This window comes from Pan paniscus, chromosome 6 (genome assembly GCF_029289425.2).
Source record: "Pan paniscus chromosome 6, NHGRI_mPanPan1-v2.0_pri, whole genome shotgun sequence".
Lineage (NCBI taxonomy): Eukaryota > Metazoa > Chordata > Mammalia > Primates > Hominidae > Pan > Pan paniscus.
The window spans coordinates 172,182,842-172,204,186 of record NC_073255.2 but is presented as its reverse complement, the minus strand read 5'-3'; the positions used below and the strand labels follow the sequence as shown (position 1 = coordinate 172,204,186).

Below are 21,345 nucleotides of genomic sequence, written 5' to 3'. Positions count from 1 at the left end.
GTTCCACAGATTGCAAAATTCTTGGATTCTCAAGTCCTCGATATAAGACAGTGTAGTATTTGCATATGACCTGCACATATATGGGAGGCCGTATATTTTAAATAATCTCTAGATTACTTCTAATACCTATTACAATGTAAATGCTATGTAAATAGTTGTTACATTGTTTAGAGACTGACAAAAAGTGCATGCTTAATAAATTACACAATTTTTAAAAAAAATTTTCTACTCGATGTTGGTTGAATCCACAAATGTGAAAACCCCAGATACCTGGAGTCAACTGTGTGGTTTTTTTTTTTTCTCCTAGTCAGTTAATAATAAATATTCCTAGTTTGGAAGCAACCTTAGTTTTCTAATAAAGTATTTTTAAACTCACTCCATATATGTCAGCTGAAATATCAACTGTGACATTTAAAAAGGATAATGCTTCAAAGTACAAATCATTGCTCAAGAATACTATGTTTGTGAAACCTTGTTGATGGATTGAGAAGCCACTGCTCCTTGGACCTCCTTATCACCCTGTGATTTGCTTCTATGAGTTGTAATCGAGCCACCTAACATTGCTGGTCATACTAGCCTTCCACTTCTTAGTCAGGGGCTATTTCCAAAGAATCACTCTTGATAATTCGAGATGCATTAAGAAGATTCTACTCTGTTTTTTGGTCTTTTAGAGAGTCTTCTCTGGGTTTGAGTTATAGAGAAATCAAGTTTAGGTACCTAGAACTGAGAGCAAGCCTAAGTAATCTAAGCTACTTGAGAAATGGACTGAAGTACCCAGATGTTCCATAAAACAGCTTGAAGTTGTTGACCTTGAGAACCATTTCCTTTTCTCCAAGTTCCTCTTGACCACACTTCCTAAGGCAACTATTGACTTCACTGTCTTAGCCCACTTTACCTTTATTCTGAGTTCCTGGAAGCTCCAAGCTGACCCTGGAACATACTGTGCTTATAACAATTTTGTTATTCCAGCTCCTGTTGGGTGCTCAGACCCACTATTGTGCTGTTGCAAAGCAACATCCCAAAATGCTTTTTCCCCCTCATATAATTTGTAAAGCCTTTAATGCATCCATTACCTTTCTTTCTTTTTTATAGCGGGTGAAATTCACATAACATTCAATTAATTATTTTAAAGTGTATAATGCAGTGACCCAGTACCATTCTTTAATTATCTCAATGGTAAAATAGCAGAATAAGTAACCTACTCTGCTGTAAGAATTTTAGTCTGTTTCTTGTTGGGGCTGTGTGGTAATAGCTGCTTCTAGACTCTGTGTTTTACCCAGTAGGCTGAAAGGCAAATGTTAAACCTTAAAATATTCCGTATTTCTGCATAGCAGTACTACTGCAACTTAAGCTTGTGAATCAAGCAACTTGTATACACCCTTTTAAAAAGGCAGTGGGGGGCAGTGCAAGGAGCTCTAGGCAAGAGACACTTAGGAGATTTGCTTTTCTGAGTGGTAAAAATGTTTGAAGCAACTCTAAATAGCTTTGAAATGTTAGTAATAGTCTTACTGTCTTCATGACATTTAATTAGCCTTCTGTAAGAGTTTGTTTAGCAAAGGTAAACCATAAGCCTAGCCCTCTATATGCATGTGTGGTTGAATGTGTGTGTGTTTTTATATAAAGCAATTTTCAGTTAAATCTTCCACTTAATGAATGTAGTAGAGGAAGATGTCTCATGTCATTTTGGTGACCTTGACCTATGTCTATTCATGTATTTATTCCTGCTGTGTTCCAATTCATATCTTCAGGATAAATGCTGTATTTTTATTGTCTTTCTCCAATTTTTTTTTTGAAGGAACCAAAGACCCTATTTAAATGCAATAAGGTTGTAATACTGGTGCCCACTTCACCCCGGTCATGTTTTTTCTGAACAAATATTTCATAGCTTTTCCTCATCAAATTCCAGTCCCACTGCTAAGATACCCATCTATGACACAGTCTTTGGGAAAACCCAAGGAAAGGATAATTTAAAAATGATTTGTATTGGAGTCATGACACTTCAGAGCTATGAATAAATAAATATAATATAGTCTTTAACAATCCTTTTAAAGACCAAATAATAACAATGATGATAATAAACAAGGCTCCGAAGGATTGTGATTTGTCTATAGTCACATTCTAACAACAATTTGAAGTTTCTTTAGCCCTCACCATGTAAATGTGCTTTCATGCTTGTAACTCAGTGGAGGAAAAAACTTTTAAGATTCAGAATCTGTCTCCTCTAAACATTATTGTGTCTTACAGTTTAATTACAGTAGGTCTCTCAAGTCAAGGGCTTACAACTGTGAATTCATTGCAAACAATGAATTTGAAGGCTTTCAAAATGACCACCAGCTGGCAGCTGTTGTCACAGATCCTGTAGGTTTTCAAAGCTGCCCTGTGTTAAATGTGGCCCAGTGATCTTGGAGTAACTTTAGCAGGGGAAAAAATTGTAACCTTGCAGGTACTCTTAAAATAAACTTACGCTAACTACAAAATTACCAGTGTCAGAACTAAAAGAGTAAAACAGAGGTGGAGTTTAATTTACCCAGGATTTTTCTGCAGTACCGAAGAGAATTTAGGGGACAACACACATAACCACTAGACTGGTGACATCTCTAATATTACAAAATGGAAAAAAACTTGTAGTAATGGCACCAAGATGTATTACATACACACTAAAGATGTGATCTCCCATTCATCTTTGAAGAAGAGCTACCCTGTGTTACCCATATAGAATGATAGCATATCTGCTGGGTTTTTTTGTTTTTTTGTTTTCCCCCCAATCAAGGAAGTTGTTGTTTTCAGCATAAGGAAACAGGGAGAGCTCCACAAGGATTTAAAGATGATAATGCTATCACTATCTCCAAGAAGAAATGCAAGAAATCTGCAATCAACTTTTGTAGCCTAGCACTGTTTCTTAATATAGTGAGATCTTGGCCCAAGGACGGCACTAGCATTTACACTCTGTTATCAGACTTGCATACTGAAATAATGTATTGATGGAACAGAAAGTAGTGATCTAGAACTTTAGTGGGGTGTTCTAAAACATTGTCGTGTTATATGTTGGCATTTGCAAGAAGTCTGATAACTGTATATTTTTATTTTTTTCCTTTATTACATCTCTATGTTTAGTATCCAGCTAAAGGTAAAAGATTGCCTGGGTTATGACTTCATCAGCCAAGTAGGAAGTTTTTTCATTGGCCTTAAACTGAATGTTTGGTTACAGCCATAGTTCCACTTAGGTTTTCTCTGTTAAAAATGTTAGTTTCTATTAAAATTCATGATTATGGATGGCTGATATATATATACACACACACATATATATATATACACATATATGCACACACATACCCTACTCCCCCCAATCCCCATTTAGAGTAAGATTTGCTACCAGATATGTTTCCTTTTCCTTCTAAACTGTTAAACATTTACTAATTTTTTCCTTCTAAACTGTTAACATTTACTAATTAATCTACCCATAGTCTTCCCCTGGTTCCAGACAAGTGTAACATATCTTGATTTCTAGTCTGCCCAATGTTGATAGATGTAAACTCCTAAGACCTCACCTGCATTTTAAATGGTAGATGGCTATTTAATTGAAATGAAGCATATTATTAAAATAAGGATTTTATATAATCTCCAAATACACAAGCCCTGCAACCTTTGTTTTATAACACGCTTTCAGGTTTTAACTATTGACTATTATAAGTCTCTTTCTGGTAGCTTGTGTTCACCCCTCTAACCAGTTTCTTTTTCTTTGGACAAAGGAGAAGTTTCTTTCTCCATGTAATTTACCACAATTAACAGGGAGTTCATGACTAAATCTTAATGTACACTACCTGTATGATTTTCCTACTGGATTCCTGACAGGCCTGAATTTTCCCTTTTCTTCTTCTTCCTTTTTTTTTTTTTTTTTTTTTGAGACAGGGTTTCACTGTGTTGCCCAGATTGGAGTGCAGTGGCGCAAACACGGCTTACTGCAACCTCGATCTCCCTGGCTCAAGTGATCCTCCCACCTCAACCCTCCAAGTAGCTGGGGCTACATGCACACACCACCATGCGTGGCTAATTTTTGTATTCTTTTAGAGACAGGGTTTTGCTTTGTTGCCCAGGCTGGTCTGAAACTCCTGATCTCAAGTGATCCATGTGCCTTGGCCACCAAAAGTGCTGGGATTACAGGCGTGAGCCACCGTGCCCGGCTAATTTTCCCTCTTCGAAGGAGAGAAGTCTTTCTCCATCAGTCTACTGAGTGTTTTCTCAGTCTTTTTACTCAATTACTAGAGACAGCAGACCCTCTATCTGCCCAATAACTACTCTTACTCACCTGTCAGCTTATTCCAAACTGCCTTTGATCCTAAATGAGTATATTCTTGTTTTTTTTTCCTTCTCTCTATTTTTATTTTGTTTGAGACACTCTCGCCCAGGCTGGAGGGCAGTGGTGCGATGTCGGCTCACTGCAACCTCCGCCTCCCAGGTTCAAGTGAGTCTCCTGCCTCAGCCTCCCAAATAGCTGGGATTACAGGCACATGCCACCATGCCTGGCTAATTTTTGTATTTTTAGTACAGACAGGGTTTCACATTGTTGGCCAGGCTGGTCTCGAGCTCCTGACCTCAGATGATCCACCTGCCTTGGCCTCCCAAAGTGCTGGGATTACAGGCGTGACCCACTGCGCCCAGCCTTCTCTCTCTTTTAAATCAAAACAACACATTTAAACAGAAATCATTGTCTGGATTTTGGAGCAGATTGGGGAACGACTAATGCACTGTAAAATTTTGAATCAATAAAGATTTTTGACATTGTAAAACTTGGGCATTACTCAGTTCCCCCAACTTCTAAGGCAATTCTAGCTCCTATAAAAAGTCACTTAACACTTCTCAACAATATGACTAAAATTCAGAGTTTTACAAATGTGTTTTTAAATAAATTTTTTTCAGTAAAACAGTTGTAGTTCAGTATACAGCACTAGCATATCTGAAGTAAGAATATTGCCGTTTCTGATTTGTATTTGAAAATATTTTCATCTAGTCTTCTTTTTTGCCTTCCTTCTTTTGAAATAAGATTCAATATTGACTGAGAATTGGTTCTGTCAAGATTGTCTCTGGCAATCTGTCCCTAATTCAACTATAAATTATTGCTAAGGATGAACACTTAAATAATTATATATTTTAAATGATTTTTAAACTACGGCCCCCTAGTAATGTCATGAGCATATACATTTTTGAATTCAGGGTCTTTTGAAACTCTGTCTTCCACAGGAGTATCATATGTATAGGTCTGGAAAAGATGTGTTCCTATTAAGACTTAATTCTTTTTAGATTGAGACACCATTTGCAAATTGAAAACAAAAAAAGTTTGTATTTCCCCTAGTATGTGAATATACTGTAAGGAGGAATAAAAAGCAAAATAGTCTTTTTAAAACATAGACTTTAATTTTTAGAGCTATTTTAGGTTCACAGCAAAATTGAGTGGAAGGTACAAAGACTTCTCATTATATTCCCTGCCCCATCACATGCACAGTGTTCTTCATTATCAGCACCCCCAACCAGGGTGGAACATATGTTACAGTGGATGAAGGCAATTGCTGATCTGGGTGGTGAATAGGTGGAACACAGAGGAGTTTCAGGGTCGTTTTTAGAAAGTACAGATTAGTTTTAAAACTAATGTAGCTTTTTCAGATTGTCTTCTTCCACTTAGTAATGTGTGTTTAAGTTTCCCCAGCCTTATTTTTTAATCACACATTTTACATAGCTAAAATCGTTGAGTTTCAGGGTATAAATGCTTATTTTAAAAAACACATTTATTTTAAAAGCAATCTGAAAACCTTAATAAATGTCTCTTAATGAGAAAGAACTCTTAAAGATGTATGCTTGGTCTGTTGTATTGGAAACGTTTATCACCATGACTATATCCATCTCCATTTCATTTAGTTTTATAAAATACTGAAGTTATATCATTTTCTGAAATAATTTTTCTTCTGAAATGAAAGTAAATACTCTTTTAATGCCTAAAAAATACTTTCTAAAAATGAAGCTCATAACCAGATTATGAAGAATCTGTCAATTAAAATGATGTTTCAGAAAAGTGGGAATTTTATTCTTAGTTGGGATTTTTGTTATGTTGATTTAAATGCTTAAGACAATTCGATGCTGATAGGAGCCATCTTTTAGAAAAAGATAAGACTGACTGATCTTCACTATTGAAATAAAGTGTGCTGTGTAATCAAATGCAGTAAAGAACTGGGTTTGATGTTTTAAATAACTTTTAGGTAATTTGGAAGTCTTTTAATTTGGAAAATTATGAACATCAGCAATCTTAGGAATTTCAATAGATATATAACCATAAAGGGATTTGCTGTATAGGAAGCACAATACTTTCATCTGAATGTAAACCTGAAGAGAGACTTCTGCCCCAATAAAAATATTTTATTGCTACTAAACAATCAAAAGCTATTACTGACTTCATTTGGAATGGCCAGTCCTGAGTGATCCGCTAAGAAATAAGCAGAACTTCACTTGACTAGCCTTAAAAAAATAAAAATAAAAATAAAAAGCAGAACAGCATGGTTTTTAGGAGGCTGTTAGAGAATGTCATAGCATCAAGCTCCAGAGAAAATGGTACAGAGTAGACATGCAATAAATGTTTGTGGAAGGAAAATTGATGGTTGAGAGTGGTGTCAATTCTGGAGGCCTGCAAAGCATGGATGTGTTTTGTGTTAATCTGGACTTTTGGAAGCATTTAGTCAGATTCATTTGCATATGAGTTATAATTCATTTTTTGGTTCTCTTCTGGCATTGTGGTGTTCATTGTTAAGATTTTCCCCCCTATACATCACCCACTGACTATGTGATTAATTTTTCTTCTTTCTTTTTTTTTTTCCTCTGAACTTGGGAAACCTCAGCTCTTGGCTTTTCCTTATTTTTCCAACACCCCCTGTACACACATACACACACACACACACCCCTTTTGTATATTTTTTTGAGACGGAGTCTCGCACTGTCACCTGGGTTGGAGTGCAATGGCACGATCTCGGCTCACCGCAACATCTGCCTCCCAGGTTCAAGCAATTCTCCTGCCTCAGCCTCTTGACTAGCTGGAATTACAGGCGCCCACCACCATGCCTGGCTAATTTTTTGTATTTTTTAGCAGAGACGGGGTTTCTCTATGTTGGCCAGGCTGGTCTCGAACCCCTGACCTCGTGATCCTCCCGCCTCGGCCTCCCAAAGTGCTGGGATTACAGGCGTGAGCCACCACGCCCAGCCCTAACACACACCTTTTAAAAAAACTAACACATTTTTCTTACCAGGCGAGTCCTCATTTTTGATACCCATAAATCTATATATAAATATTGGTAAATCTTCCGTGAAACACATACACACAGTCCAGAAAGTCTCTCTAATACCTACTTTTTCAGAATGCTTCGTGTGTACTCCTGAGGTGTTGTAGGAGCTTCGTACTTTGCTAGGTAGGGAATTCTTTAGGGCAAAATTGTTAGAAATTTTTTATCTTGGTTAAGCCAAAATCTTTTACCAATTGTACTTCTTAGGTGCATTTTGTTAAACACATGAAGACCACTTGTCTGTTAACTTCTGGATGTAGATCAAACATCCTCACTTCTTTGAACCATTCCACACTTAATATGATTTTGAGTTCTCTCTCAGTTTAATTCTCTTTACACATATTTTGACTTGACGTTGCCTTTCTTAAAATATGAAGCTCACACTTGAATATAATAATCCACGCATGATCAGATAATAGATCTCTTTTATTAAAACTTGTTATTAATATTTGTATTTTCCCTTATGTTTACAGAGTTCTTTTATAAAAATATCTTGTAGGGTAGTTATCTCCATTTTATAAATGAGAAGCAGAGTGGTTATCATTCGTGATTTGCCTAAGGTCACACAATTGCTAATTTAGACATTGCACATCTATTTATATGGTCTTAATGTTACTTTTTTAGGCGTTCCATTACCCAGTTGCCAGACCAAGTATCATAAGCCTATTTAAGTAAAACCACTAGACCTTTTCCCATACACGCTAATGGTTAGATCTTTTCCATTCTACCCTTTCCAAATGCATTTTTAAAAATCTAATGTATATCTGTTAAATTGTATGTGTTTGAATTTGGTATTGTTAGAATGTATCCTGTTTGTATATCCCCATCTTAGAAGTTTGTCTTATGAAAGAACTATGTGATTATAAAGTGATAGATGCATGTTATTAATAACACTATTAATAACATTTGTCAAAGAATGTAAGAGTTTTAAGAATAGTTGTAGTTTCCGCTATTCTGTCATCTGTAGAATTGGCTTTCCGTTTGCATATTTAAATGAACTTTGTGGGTTTTGTTAAGTATAATAAAAAGCATGGAGTCAAATATAAGCCAAGAGTATTATAGAGACTTTTAGGCTGACTCAGTATCTCAAGTTCTGTGTAGATTCATCTAAACACTGCTGTTATCCATGCTATACTTTACCATGTTATCCCAAAAGGGAACCATCAGCAAATTTTACCAGAAACTGCTGAATTCAAGATACATTCAATATATATTATACTTCTGACATCCTAGGAAGCCTATCCAAAGAATACATTACTTTGATAGAATTTGTTCTTTATGAAAATTCATTTTGACTCTCATTGATAACTTTATTCCATTTTGGGGGAGGATTGAGGAGTCAGTGGGATGGGAACAGAGCTAACTACAAAGTCTTTTGAGTTTAGATGGGCAGCAGAAGGGGAAAGGAAGTGGGCCGTGGGATATATAAGGACTTTTCCAATGGAAAACAATTGTCAGTGGAACCTCTATGACTACTTGTTCAATTTCAGAATTAAACTTCCTGTATATTTTAGGTGGAATCGAGCTGAGTTCTAGTCAAAATGCTATGCATTATTTCCCATGAAAAATACCCCCAAACACAAGCAGACAGAACAGTGGTTGATAAACCCATCATATTCATTTCTAAAGAAATCATCAAGCCCCAAATCTGTTTTAGAAATTTCTCAAGAACTAATTCTAGACTGGGCTTGGTGGCTCAGGCCTGTAATCCCAGCACTTTGGGAGGCAAGGCAGGCAGATCACCCGAGGTCAGGAGTTCGAGACCAGCCTGGTCAACAAGGTGAAACCCCGTCTCTACTAAAAATACAAAAAAAAAATTAGCTAGGCTTGGTGGCACTTGTGTGTAATCCCAGCTACTCAGGAGGCTGAGGCGGGAGAATCGCTTGAACCTGGGAGGTGGAGGTTGCAGTGAGCTGAGATCGAGCATTGCACTCCAGCCTAGGTGACAGAGCAAAGACTTGGTTTCAAAAAATAAAAATAAAAAAATAATAATTCTAAGCATGTTGCTTCCAGAGTCTGCCATTTCCTCCATTTTTGGTATTTTTCTAACAGTGGTTTTGTGCTCTCACCTGTGAGGATTAAGAGCCTGGGATAAAACTCATTTTCAGTCTAAAGATTTAAACTCATTTGAATTGAGTAGATGCTTTTGTGATGTCTGCATCTCTCCTGACTTAACAGTTCCCTTCTTCACATTACTTAATCTGTCCTTTTGGTTAGAAGATCATGCTCTTACCTAAAGATAGAAGGAAGCAAAATGAACATGGAACTACATTGCCCTGCCTTTTCTCCTGTCAAATATGGCATCAGGCTGAGCAGTGGCTTTTCCTGATATTCCCCTTATTCAAAACATAGCTTTGTCTTGCTTTCAGCATTTTTCACTTTCCTCAGATCATTATGGATTCTGACTTTAATCCGTAAGAATTATACTTTTATATACAAGTAGGTTATATACCTCTACCCATCTTTTCTAAGCTTTCTTTGCAAATCTAGTCCCATCAGATTCTCCCTGTGTAACAACCAACTTCTTTAGATTTCCTCTAATTTTCTTTTCCTTATAGATTTATTTATTATTGCATAGTCAAAATGTCATGTTTTAGCATCTTCTGTGGCCTGTGAATCACTGCTCTCTATAACCATGGGACCACTCCCACCCATCCTTTTCCCGATCTTTTTTTGGATAGTTGTTTTCTTAAAAAATCTGGAAGCAGGCTGGGTGCGGTGGCTCACGCCTGTAATCCCAGCACTTTGGGAGGCTGAGGCTGGTGGATCACGAGGTCAGGCATTCGAGACCAGCCTGACCAACATGGTAAAACCCTGTCTCTACTAAAAATACAAAAATTAGCCGGGTGTGATGGTGTGTGCCTGTAATCCCAGCTATTTGGGAAACTGAGATAGGAGAATCGCTTGAACTTGGGAGGCAGAGGTTGCAGTGAGCCGAGGTTGCACCATTGCCCTCCAGGCTGAGCGACGCAGCGAGACTCCGTCTCCAAAAAAAAAAAAAAAACATGGAAGCAAACGTTCAGGGTTATATGTTTAGGAAACATACAGTACCTACTGAAGTTCAGGTTCAGGCATTGTTTACTACATAGAAATGATTAAATCGAGGTCCTTTTCCTAGAGGAGCTCAAAGTCTAGTTGTAAAAAGTGAACATGTAAACAAATGATTGCAATACACTGTGGTATTTGCAAAATAGCGAGGATGCCTGCCATCTAAGAACTCAAGTATAATTATTCCCATTCCCTGCTTTTGTAAATCCTAAAATTATGTCACGTCCTCCTAGGGTTTCTGTTATTTTTGCAGTAGCCAACCAGTTCTTCGTTGGTCAGAATTAAGTCCAGAATAAAAGTTTTCTTCCTATTTTCGCCTTGGAAAAGAGAGATCGTCAGCAAGGAATGTTTTATCAGGTTTATTTTCTTCTAGCAGATTTAGACTTCAGAGATGTTAGGGTGGTTGACACCTTCCATGTCTCTGCAATTTTGTCATTTGTTTTGGGGAAGTCATATTGGGTGAATATTCTGGTGATCTGTGTATTGTCTCCTTATTTTACATTCCCTTGACCATCTTTGGATCTCCTCACAGGGCTTTGTTCATGGTCACTGCTCAGTTTTGTGCTCACTTAAATGCTTCCCTCCAGGCTGCTGCTTTGACATTGTAAAGATCTTTTATATGAATCTTTTTTGTCCCTTGCCTTCATTTAGCGTTGCTTACATATTGTGGTTCGGGTCTCATCTGATCCAGTCTGTGATGCTTCTAAGGGTGTATGTATCTTTTATATTCAAATTTGTTTACTTTTTCCTCTTTTTTTATATAACTTTGCACATGAGTATTTTTTATTTTGTCTTAGATTCTGATTCCTTAGATCCTTCATAAAGCAGCCATCTAGATTCTTCTTGTTCTCATTAATCTGATTCTCCTTCAAAACAGATTTATAGATCCTTATAGGAACATTCTAGAAGAGAATAATATACATTATGCCAAACACATCTACTTATATTTTGAAATGTTCCCACTGTATTTTTTTATTTGCTGCCTGTGGCCTGTGCGTCCCTGTGTTCTCTATGGGATGCCCTTTCCCTCTTCCACATCAGCTGCTTTTCCTCTGATGTTTTCTTATTTGCCGTTTATCCTATATGTAGAATGCAAGAATTATTCACTTCCTTCTTTATGCCCCACAGGTCTTTGCTCATACTAGAATAGCATTTATTATCCCATGTTGTAGTTATTTAAACACATTTACCCTTCCCTTCTGTTAGCCCATGAGTCCTGCCCAGGACACAGACTGGTTGGTAGTATGCTTGATGGCAAGAACAAATGCTTTGGAGTCAGACTGATTTTAATTGCTGACTGCAACACTTTAACTCCATAACCTGGGACAAATTCTTTAAACTACAGTGCCTACTCAGCCTCCTCATTTGTAAAATGAACCTACTACTTAACCTCATTGGATTGTTGATACTAAAGTAATTGAGTACATAAAGTGCATAGTGAGTGAAGGAATAGTGGCTGGAGTAGAAAAATGGGTAGAATATATCTTAGAGACTTTTGTTTAATATCCTGTACACATAATAGTGGAGTATTTGTTTTTAATAAAACATTCCTTCTTTAAACAGTTTTGATGCGTTGGACTTTTTAAAAGTATATTTGCTTGTGTTTTGGCATCTGAAATGCTATTAAAAACATATCATCTTAGTGGCTCATTTCCTTCAGTTTACATGCAGAGAAACCTCTTGGACCCCAAAACTTAACTTACTCCTCCTGCATTCAGAAAGCTTTGCATCTTTTTGGAGAGAACCATCTGTTCACAGCATTATACAGATAGGAATTAAACAGATTTTGTTGGGGAAAGTCACTTTCCAGCTCTTCTCAAGTCAGACCCTCAAGTCTGCAGATATCTTGATGCATGTAACATTTCTAAGACACTGAGCTACATGCTGAAGAATGTACAGGATGTCCCCATCAGGCTTTTCAGCGGAGTTGTGAGAGGTGAAGTATGAGTACATGGAAAGGTGGACAGTAACTGCAGTCGATGGCACGGCACGGTGTGCTGCCAGATGAGTGGTTCAGACCCTAAGTGCTGGCCGGTGGAAGAGAAGAGACTTCGACTTTTGGAAGATTGAATAAAAACTACTTGAAGAGAACAAGAAAGCATTCTAGACAAGGAGAATGGAGGGAAAAAAGTTTAGAAAGCACAAGTCATATGTAGCGTGTCTGGATTTTTCTGTTTATGTCATTTCTACTAGTATAAACAAATATTGCCTTTTTTGTTGTTGTTGTTTTGACTGTTACTTTGTTCAGGTTGTTTCTGCTCAGAACTCTTTTTTTATTTGGGTTCTTAAGATTTTCCACTTAATCCAAATTCTACTTTCAGATCTATTAAACCCTTAAGATTTTGTCTGTGACCTAGTGCAGTATTGGTGTGTCTTGCATTATAATAAACATAGTTGTAGAAATTTGAGTGTAAACTATTTAACTAGAATAACATTTTTCATAAACTGATTTTATAATGTCTATAACAATTCGTTTACTAAGAAGTCACTTTCTCTGCATATTTTAGTTAATAAATTGGAATGATTTTTGTGACTGCCCTGATGTACAGTACACTTATATTATGAAGGCTTTCTTTTGAATTTCAATATAACAAATTTTGTCTGCTCTTTGAAGTTTAGTTCAGCATAAATCATTTGTATTTGAGTCACTTAGAGATTCATTGTTGAGGTTTGAGGAAGTTTAGACTTTGTTCAAACCAAGACTTTGTTCAAATGAAGATGCACTCCATCCCAAAACTGGTAGGAGATCACTTATAAGAGGGAGGGGTGTGGGGGCAGGAGCTAAGACAGGTTGTTCCCTATGTCCTTCTAAAAATGCACAAAGATTTGAAAGTCTAAATGGCAAAGAGTTAATCATAGTAGGAACCAGGTTTCTGATGTGTAGCCACTTGCACCAAGAAAGATTTGTTTAAGTAACCTAACCACTGGAGCCTGTGGTTTTGAACTATAAAGGACAAGAGTGAAGATGGAAGACAAAAGCTTTTTAGAAAAACAAAATCAGGTTGTATTGAGCCTTTTGGTAATGACCATTAAATATGGCTCAAAAACTGAAGTGCAGAATGAACACTTTTAGGTGTATTTTGTGACTGGGTCTCTCAGTGACTACTTCCCGGTAGGGGTGTATTTATTGTTTAATGAGAAGACATTGAGGAGGGGGTACCAAAAATAAAGCAGAGGCAAGAATTCCAAGACGGCACAATATCCTGATTTGGTGGCACAAAAATATATTCGTGGAAACAAATCTACTGGAATTGTCTTGTTTGGGGGCTTGTTTTACATGTGTTTTATCTCACTATGTTGTCATTATGCAGAGGTCTTCTATGTCTTTACCCTTTTAGCAGCAGATCTTATTTTTCAAATTAAATCTTACATGGTACCCTAATACGTAAACTACATGAAATCAAGGTGGGAAGGAAGGATGCCTTGTCCTGGTACCCTGCCCCCTCAACTTCCTCCATTCTTTCAGGTGAAGGTTTTGTGCCAGCTGGAAAAACCCATTGGCTTGTTGCCAGTGACAGCTTACTGTTAGGAGCAGGTTTTCCCACATTTTGCTATTTATAGTTTTACATTTCATAATAATTAACATATTGCAGTTAACCTGGAGAACAGAAAGATACCCACTAGATGCTATTAATGCTAACTGTGTGTGCTTGCCCAAGCAGTGTTCTGTGAAAGGTCTGATGTCAGAATTCATTCTGAAATATAGTCTATAATATAGTCATTGTTTAAATGCCTTTCTGTGTACTTCCTAGTAAACAGCTGGACTAGTACAGTGTTATGCAGAAATACTAAAGATAGTTTCAACCTGTTGTGAGATTTTCAGGTTTGGTGTGGGAGGAGGGGGAGAACTATATAGTAACTAAAATGGAAACTCCACGAATGCTACTGTTCTTCACCCACCAACACGTTCCCGTACATGTCCCAACTGGCCTGTCTTTTTACTGAACTTATGTAGCATATTTTAATCATATACCACCTTGGCATTTCTTCTGTTGCTTTTTCAGATGTAGTTGTTGAACTTTTCATTTATTTTCATTGTCCCACTGTCTAGACTTTTAGCCCCTTGAAAACAGAGGTCATGGTTTAAGTGCTTTTGTGTTTCATGTACACTGTAGGCATTCAGTAAAGAGTTGCTTTGATTTTTAGCTTGGTGGTCTTAATATATGCATTTTATACTGATTTTTTAAACGGTTGTTGTTGCTGAAAACTAGATTTGGCAGCTTGTTTAGTGCATCATGATCCGCTTACTATGGATTCTGCTACCTTGACCAGCAAGGTAGCAGAATTTTAACTATAATTTCTTCTTTAATAAGAGATTTTCTGAGGCAGGTAAATGAAGTATACTGATACTTCTTACACAGTAGAATATGAAAGTGTGACACGTGGCATCTTGAAAGTACTTTAAATTGTGTGCCTTTGAGTTCTACACTGAAAAATAACTACTACCAACAACTTGACCCCCTTTCCTGCCCTCAAATTGTTTAGAACTGAAAATAGTGTTTTGTTGTACATATTTATATTCCATAAAGTAAAATTTTTTAACATCAGAAAACATCTAAATATATTATCGATTCCTTAAGAATAAACACTCATTCCCTGATGTGTTATACTACTACTAATTACTTTAAAAATAAAATTAGTATTGTTTTTAATATAAAATGTTTGGTAACTTGATTTTTATTATACTTTGCTTGCTCTTTTCACATCTTATGGTAAGTTTAAAGTACTTTCTGATGTCTTGTCTTTGTAATGTTTTAGTGATAAGAAGACTCATTATTAGATTGACTACACAGTACCTCTGAGAATGATGAGTGTTATTCCTAAGTTCCTAAAAGGAGACTAGTACACAGGGCTAGTTCCTGGCAGTAAGAAATACCCTGCCTTAGCTTTTTGGAAAATTTACTATCCGTTCCGTATTGACCACCAGTGGAGCATTTGTTATTAGGCATTTAGCAAGTAATGTGCTCCAAATTGCATTTCCTTCTCTTATTTTTATCCTTATGAGAGAGTAAGGCAGGTGTTATTTTTAGTTATGAATTAGGTGTCCTGGGATGTACATGCCTAAATTATATTGACAGCCAGTTGTGGAGATGCCTTATACAACCTATCTACAATGTTTTCTCTATGAGACCTGCTGACTTATACACGTTGAATTGTACTCCAGTGTGAAGTCCTGTATAAAGAAAAGAAAATGAACTTGCATCAAGTTGAGTCAGTGGTCAAAGTCCTGGTACTATTTGAAAGGAAAATGTGCATTCAAGCGAGATCATATAAGAGCCCTAGAAGCAAAGGAATCGACTTCCTTTGTGTCAGTGGTTCTCAACTGGATACAATTTTGCTTCCCTAGAAGACATTTGCAATGTCTAAAGACAATTTTGGCTGTCAAAACTGGGGAGTTGGTACCCCTAGCATCTAGTGGATAGAGGCCGGCAATGCTGCTAAACCTCCCACAGTGCTTAGGACAGCACTCCACAACAGAGAATTATGTAGTTCAAACTGTCAGTGGTGATGAGGTTGATAAACCCTGCTGTATGTGTTTCAAAGAATGGAATTGCCAGAAGCCCTCGCAGCCAAGACAAATTTGGGTCATTGGGAGGGAATAGGGAATCAAGGAGGTGACTTCAGGTATGGCCGGACTGAGATGAGCTATTTTGATGGGATTAGGATTAAGGTGATTTCCTTTCTCTCACCTTTTCTTTGTGCCAGCACTTGGCATAGCAATAGTGGAAAAAACAGTGAAATAAACTTCTTTTCTTCTAAGCTAGATGGAATATGATCCTATTCCAAGAGCTAAAAGCATCATTCTACTTCCCTGTAACACTTGCAGCTTTACTGTAAGCCACATCCATGCTGTCAGGCTCCCAAAATGTCAAGGCACATGATTTTTTGGGGGGAGGAGGGGTGTCAAGATTGTTGCATTATAAACTAGCTAATTTATTTCCCAAGGTATTCTGTAATCATAGTGCACCTGGGAGGATCTAAATTTCTCACTGTTTCTGCATCATGTGCCATATGTGAATTTCTTTGGCCAACATACCCTTGCTTGATTTGATTAGTCTACAATTACAGGAACAAATGTCCCTTAAAACAAACTTTTTTTAGAGTAGTTTTAGGTTCACAGCAAAACTGAGTGGGAAGTACAGAGAATTGTCATATAACCCCTCTGCCTTTATTGTCTTTTGACTTTATTACTAATTTTCAAATAAGATTTATGTAAATGCAAGTGTTATTCTGTTAATGCAAAATTAAATGTTCCTCAATTTCATTGCTCACTAAATGGTAAAGCAAAAGTTAGGAGCAGATTGTTCTGAGTTATGGGATATTCTCTCTCTCCCTATTCAGTAGAAGAGGGAGAATCATTTGCATGGACTTCTTAGGGACATTAGCCACTCGGTGTAAGAGCATTTATCTTCCTGAAAATGTTCCCATGTAGTTATACATCATCTTTTTATTTCTGGGGGATTTTATTTTTCTTATAGGAAGTTTTCCCTGTTTGGCTTTTGCCTAATTGGAAGCTATTTTAAGTTATTCACCATGATAGTTGGAGTGCTTTAAAAGTTAGAGTGTACCATAGCCATAAACCTTCCTGTGATTGAGAGTGTTCTAGGACTTATATTTGTGATCTTGTTTGTGTCTCATGTAGTTAGGGAGCCAGGGGGAAGCTAATGATTGTATTCTTGAGCAGAATTTTTTTCTCCTGGCCACAAAGTCCAGTTTCTTCCTTTAGTCACAATATCTCTCTGCTAATCATGGCCAGTGGACACACTATAATGCTTCTCTGTTTCTCTTTTGCCTCCTTTCAATCATGGGTCTTCCCCTGGGCTTTCCCTTTAATATTTGACCCTTTAAAAATTAATAGTCTGTACAGAGTAGATCGAGAGAGTAAGCTTGCTTGCTTTTTTTTGGACAGGGTTCAGGTTCAAGTTCTCAATAACAAGTTTTGTGAACTTGGGCAAATTATTCCTGAGTCTGTTTCTTTATCTAGTAAATGCAGATTATTTATCCTCGTCTGCCTGCCTCTCAGGGCTGTTGTGAAGATCAGATGAAATAATTGACTATGAGAGTGCCTTGTAAACCATACAACACAATACAAATGTAAAATAATATGCAAATATAAGAAATGTGAGGTTTAGTAAATTACATCAATTATGAAATGAAAGTAGGCTTGGAGAATTTATTTTCCCTTCTGTTGTCTTGTTTTGTGTAGCCTAGAGTGCTTTTTCTTCATCTTAATAAGTTCAGAGATGACCTTCGTTCAGTTTAGTTGTAGTTTTTTATCTTTTTATAAATAAGGTCAATGGAGTTAAATGCTTCACTTGTTGAAACATGATATAATTTGGCATTGATCAGTGGTTGGTGCAAAGCAAAATTTCAAAAAGAAAATTCTGATTTTGCTAAGCAGCATAGATCGTGCCTGTTAGAACATCCTCCTCCTCCTCCTTCTCAGCGTTGATTGCTAATCAGTTCTGTAGAATCAGAAATATTTTTCTATGCTTTTTTCAAAAACTCCAGTTTGTAATTTGACTTACATTGCTATTTTCAAAAATAAAACAACTATCTAAGTATTTGTTAAACAATTAGGTAGTTGTTATACTTCACCCTTTTCCCCCTGACCAGTTAGTTATACTATGTGGATTCTGGATGGTAGTAGATCAAGTTAGTTTAGTCACAATTTATAAAAAGCCTTTTCTATGTTGCTAGTGTCTTCTCATGTTTGATACTATTCATAAATAGACCCAGAAAACTGTAGGACTCCGGGACTCAGGCTGTGAATGATTGGTAGAACTGTTGGAGTAGAGCAGGCAGACTGTGTTGGAAATTATTCCATCTAGAAGGTATCAGCTCCTGCCTCCTCGGCCTTAGTGACTAAATGGAAATACATTCTTTTCAAATTCAAAAGCCTGTTCATTACTGCTTTTCTCTTCTGAAGCACATTGCCAGTTTTATAATCAAGAAGGACTTAATTATTTTTCTTTTTCTATTGCTTATGTTTATTCTTCATAAAATGACTTTTCTTCCATTTGTGGGCTGAGAAATAAGCTCCTATATTGGACTTTGCAGACTTGGCTTTTTTATAGCGTAAATCAGCTCAGCTGGCTAAATGCCTCACTAAGTGAAACTTCATAATGTAGCTGGAACTAAATTGTGCTCTGGAGCATTGAGTCTTTAAACTGGATTATTGATTTACAAACCCATAATGGTGAAGAGGCTATAGAGAGACAAGAAGCTCCCTCTCCTGATCCTTGAGCAAGTTTTTCCTCACTTCAGGGGCTCTGAGCTCACGAGCAAAATCCTAACCAAGTTTATCTTGCTAGGACAACCCATTTTAAATGCTCAATAAAGAAAGAATAATTCTTCTCCCTCTTAACCACTAAAGAACAACATATGTTTCTAACGTAGCTTTTTATTTTTTTTTATCTTTCATTTTTTTGTTGGTAAATCTCCCAGACAACAGCAGTTCTGTAGAGAGTTTAAATATGAAGGAATGGCAGGACGGGCTAAGGGCACTTCTACCCAACATTAACATCAACTTTGGTGGACTGCCCAATTCTTCCCCCTCCAACGCCAACCACAGTGCACCAACGTCCAACACTGCCACCACCGACAGCCTGAGTTGGGACAGCCCTGGCAGCTGGACAGACCCAGCCATCATCACAGGTAACTTTCTCACTCCCTTCAGCTCCACTGACTGCCAACAGTTTGGTTTTTAGCACAGATTAAATAAAAACCGAGATCTCTTCAACATAGGCTTCTTTTCACAAAGCCGCAAGTGTGGAGTGGCTTGTTTCGTTCTCAGGGGTCATGCAAGTCTCATTTAACCTGTCGGCCTAGTTGTGTATTAATAAGAAGGCATTTGGTGCCTAGGTTGCTTCTTCTGGTTTAAGTAGGTGTTAACATCTGGCAACATGTGTATTTTGTAGGCCTCAAAGTACAAAAGGATCTGACTTACTCTTCTTATAAGGAACATACTCCACTTTTTGTTATAAAGCTCTCTATTATAAGGCTGTCTTGTTACGTATCCCTGTCAGAGGAGGAAAAGCACAATTGGGAAATGCCGTCAGGCAGTTCTGGGGAATGGTGTTTTGCAGCTCTGCCTCTGTGACAGTGGGGGACTAAGTCTAGTTCAGAGGAGGCATGGGTTTGTGTGCCAATAAGTTCTTTGTTGTTGGGGGAGGATTGGTTTAAAAGGTCTTATTTGGAAGGAGTTTAAAATTGTAATCTCTTCTGTGTTTCCTTTTGGTTTTGCTTTCTAAATTTGTTTGACGACCTTATTCTTTCCACACAAACTCACCATTTTCCCTCTTTTTTCTTTTCTCTCCTTAGGTATTCCAGCGTCTTCAGGAAACAGTTTAGACTCTCTTCAAGATGACAATCCTCCACACTGGCTAAAATCCCTTCAGGCCCTCACAGAGATGGACGGCCCCAGCGCTGCTCCACCACAGACCCACCACAGCGCCCCCTTCAGCACACAGATCCCGCTGCACAGAGCCAGTTGGAATCCCTACCCTCCTCCTTCAAACCCTTCCAGCTTCCACTCCCCACCCCCAGGCTTTCAGACGGCCTTCAGACCCCCCAGCAAAACCCCCACAGATTTACTACAGAGTTCAACACTGGACCGCCATTAGGCAAAGAGGAGCAACCATTAGAAAATGCAGGATTTGTCCCACTCTGTTTTCTCCCTCTCAGCCCACCACCCACAGCTCCCTTCTCATCTCTTATGTTCTGAAGAATCCAGTACCTGATCAATTTTTTTTCTCCCTAACCCCAGATGCAATGCGATCACAGGGTCATTACCATCTCTTTATTAATTGTAAAAATTTTTGTTGATCCAGCATTTGAGTGACACTGTTGAATGTTTCTAAAAATGCCTTTTTAAGGAGAGAAAAAAAAATCAAAGGGCAGTCTCAATACTTAGAAAATTATTGTTTGTCTGTTGCGCATAATAATGACATAATCTGCTTAGCAGAAAATGACGATTAATCTATAGGAAAGGTCAAGTAAATGCATTATCAACTGCAGAAGTTTGAAAACCAGGTTCATTTACGTGAGATTGCTAAATGCATGGGGGAAAGCAGTGGTCCTAGCATCCATCTTGTATTCAGCTTATCATTATTGCAGGGAAAATGCTTTTAATTTAAATTAATTTTTAATTCTTTTGGCAAGTTGATGGCAAGGACTTGATTGTGTCATTAAGCAAAAGAATGTATTGGAAGTTGATGGAAAGACAAATTTATCTGTAGTAGTAACTGGCCGATTGCTAAAGAGTTCATAAGGAGGTGAGAAGTAATTTTTTTAAAGGAGAAAAATTTTTTGGCTTTAGATTTAAAGTAAATTGAAATGTTTTAAAGAAAAAAGTATTCACAGATTTAATACCTATTAATAATATAAGAGCTGAAATGTAAGTGATTTCTTCAGTCCTTCTCCTCTGTCGGAATCTTTTTTCTTTTACCATAAATTCACCTGACGAGGGCACTCTGAGATAGCACTGCTCTGGGGCCATCTGATCACCATCAGGAGCAAATCTCTGACCTCCTTGCCTGCAGCTTTTACTTAACCCTGTAGTTTCTGGACGTTTGTGCAGTATTGAAAAGACAGGAGAAAAGAAAACAGAAACCTGGTTATAACCTGACGCTAAAACTAAAAACAAGGAAATGTACCTCTTTCTTCAGAATTAAAACTAAAATCTTAAATAAAACAGAAAACTTGATGATGACACTTGGGTTGTTCTTGTTTTTGTTTTTCTGTTTTGTTGCATGTGAGTTTGAAAGATTTTGTGACAAGTAGCCATCAGATGCTTCCATTTGATTTGACATCTTCAACAGTAGGGAGGGAGGATGGTTTAGAAGAAGAAAGTGGAGGAGAAACAACCATTTTATTGACAGTCAATGGCATCCTTGAAGTTCAGCCCATCTTGTCCTCAAGAATCCCTCTTCCAGTGCCTTTCAGTAGAAGATTCCTCTTTCTGCTATTGTATTAT

General features: G+C 37.4%; 1 protein-coding gene across 8 annotated transcripts in view; it reads left to right on the top strand.

Annotated features, from left to right (window-relative positions):
• Nucleotides 1-21,081, top strand: part of CNOT4 (CCR4-NOT transcription complex subunit 4) — a 149,637-nt gene extending 128,556 nt beyond the window's left edge. For 4 of the 8 annotated variants that reach the window (XM_003813437.4, XM_008965995.4, XM_055115403.2 and 1 more), the window contains 2 exons: nt 18,816-19,025; nt 19,692-21,081. In XM_003813437.4, the coding sequence (XP_003813485.1) occupies nt 18,816-19,025; nt 19,692-19,993 (512 nt within the window). In that variant the 3' untranslated portion in view covers nt 19,994-21,081. The remainder of the gene's footprint in view (nt 1-18,815; nt 19,026-19,691) is intronic. The other 4 variants (XM_003813438.5, XM_008965997.5, XM_055115404.2 and 1 more) reach the window with 1 other exon arrangement.
• Nucleotides 21,082-21,345: the final 264 nt, after the last annotated feature.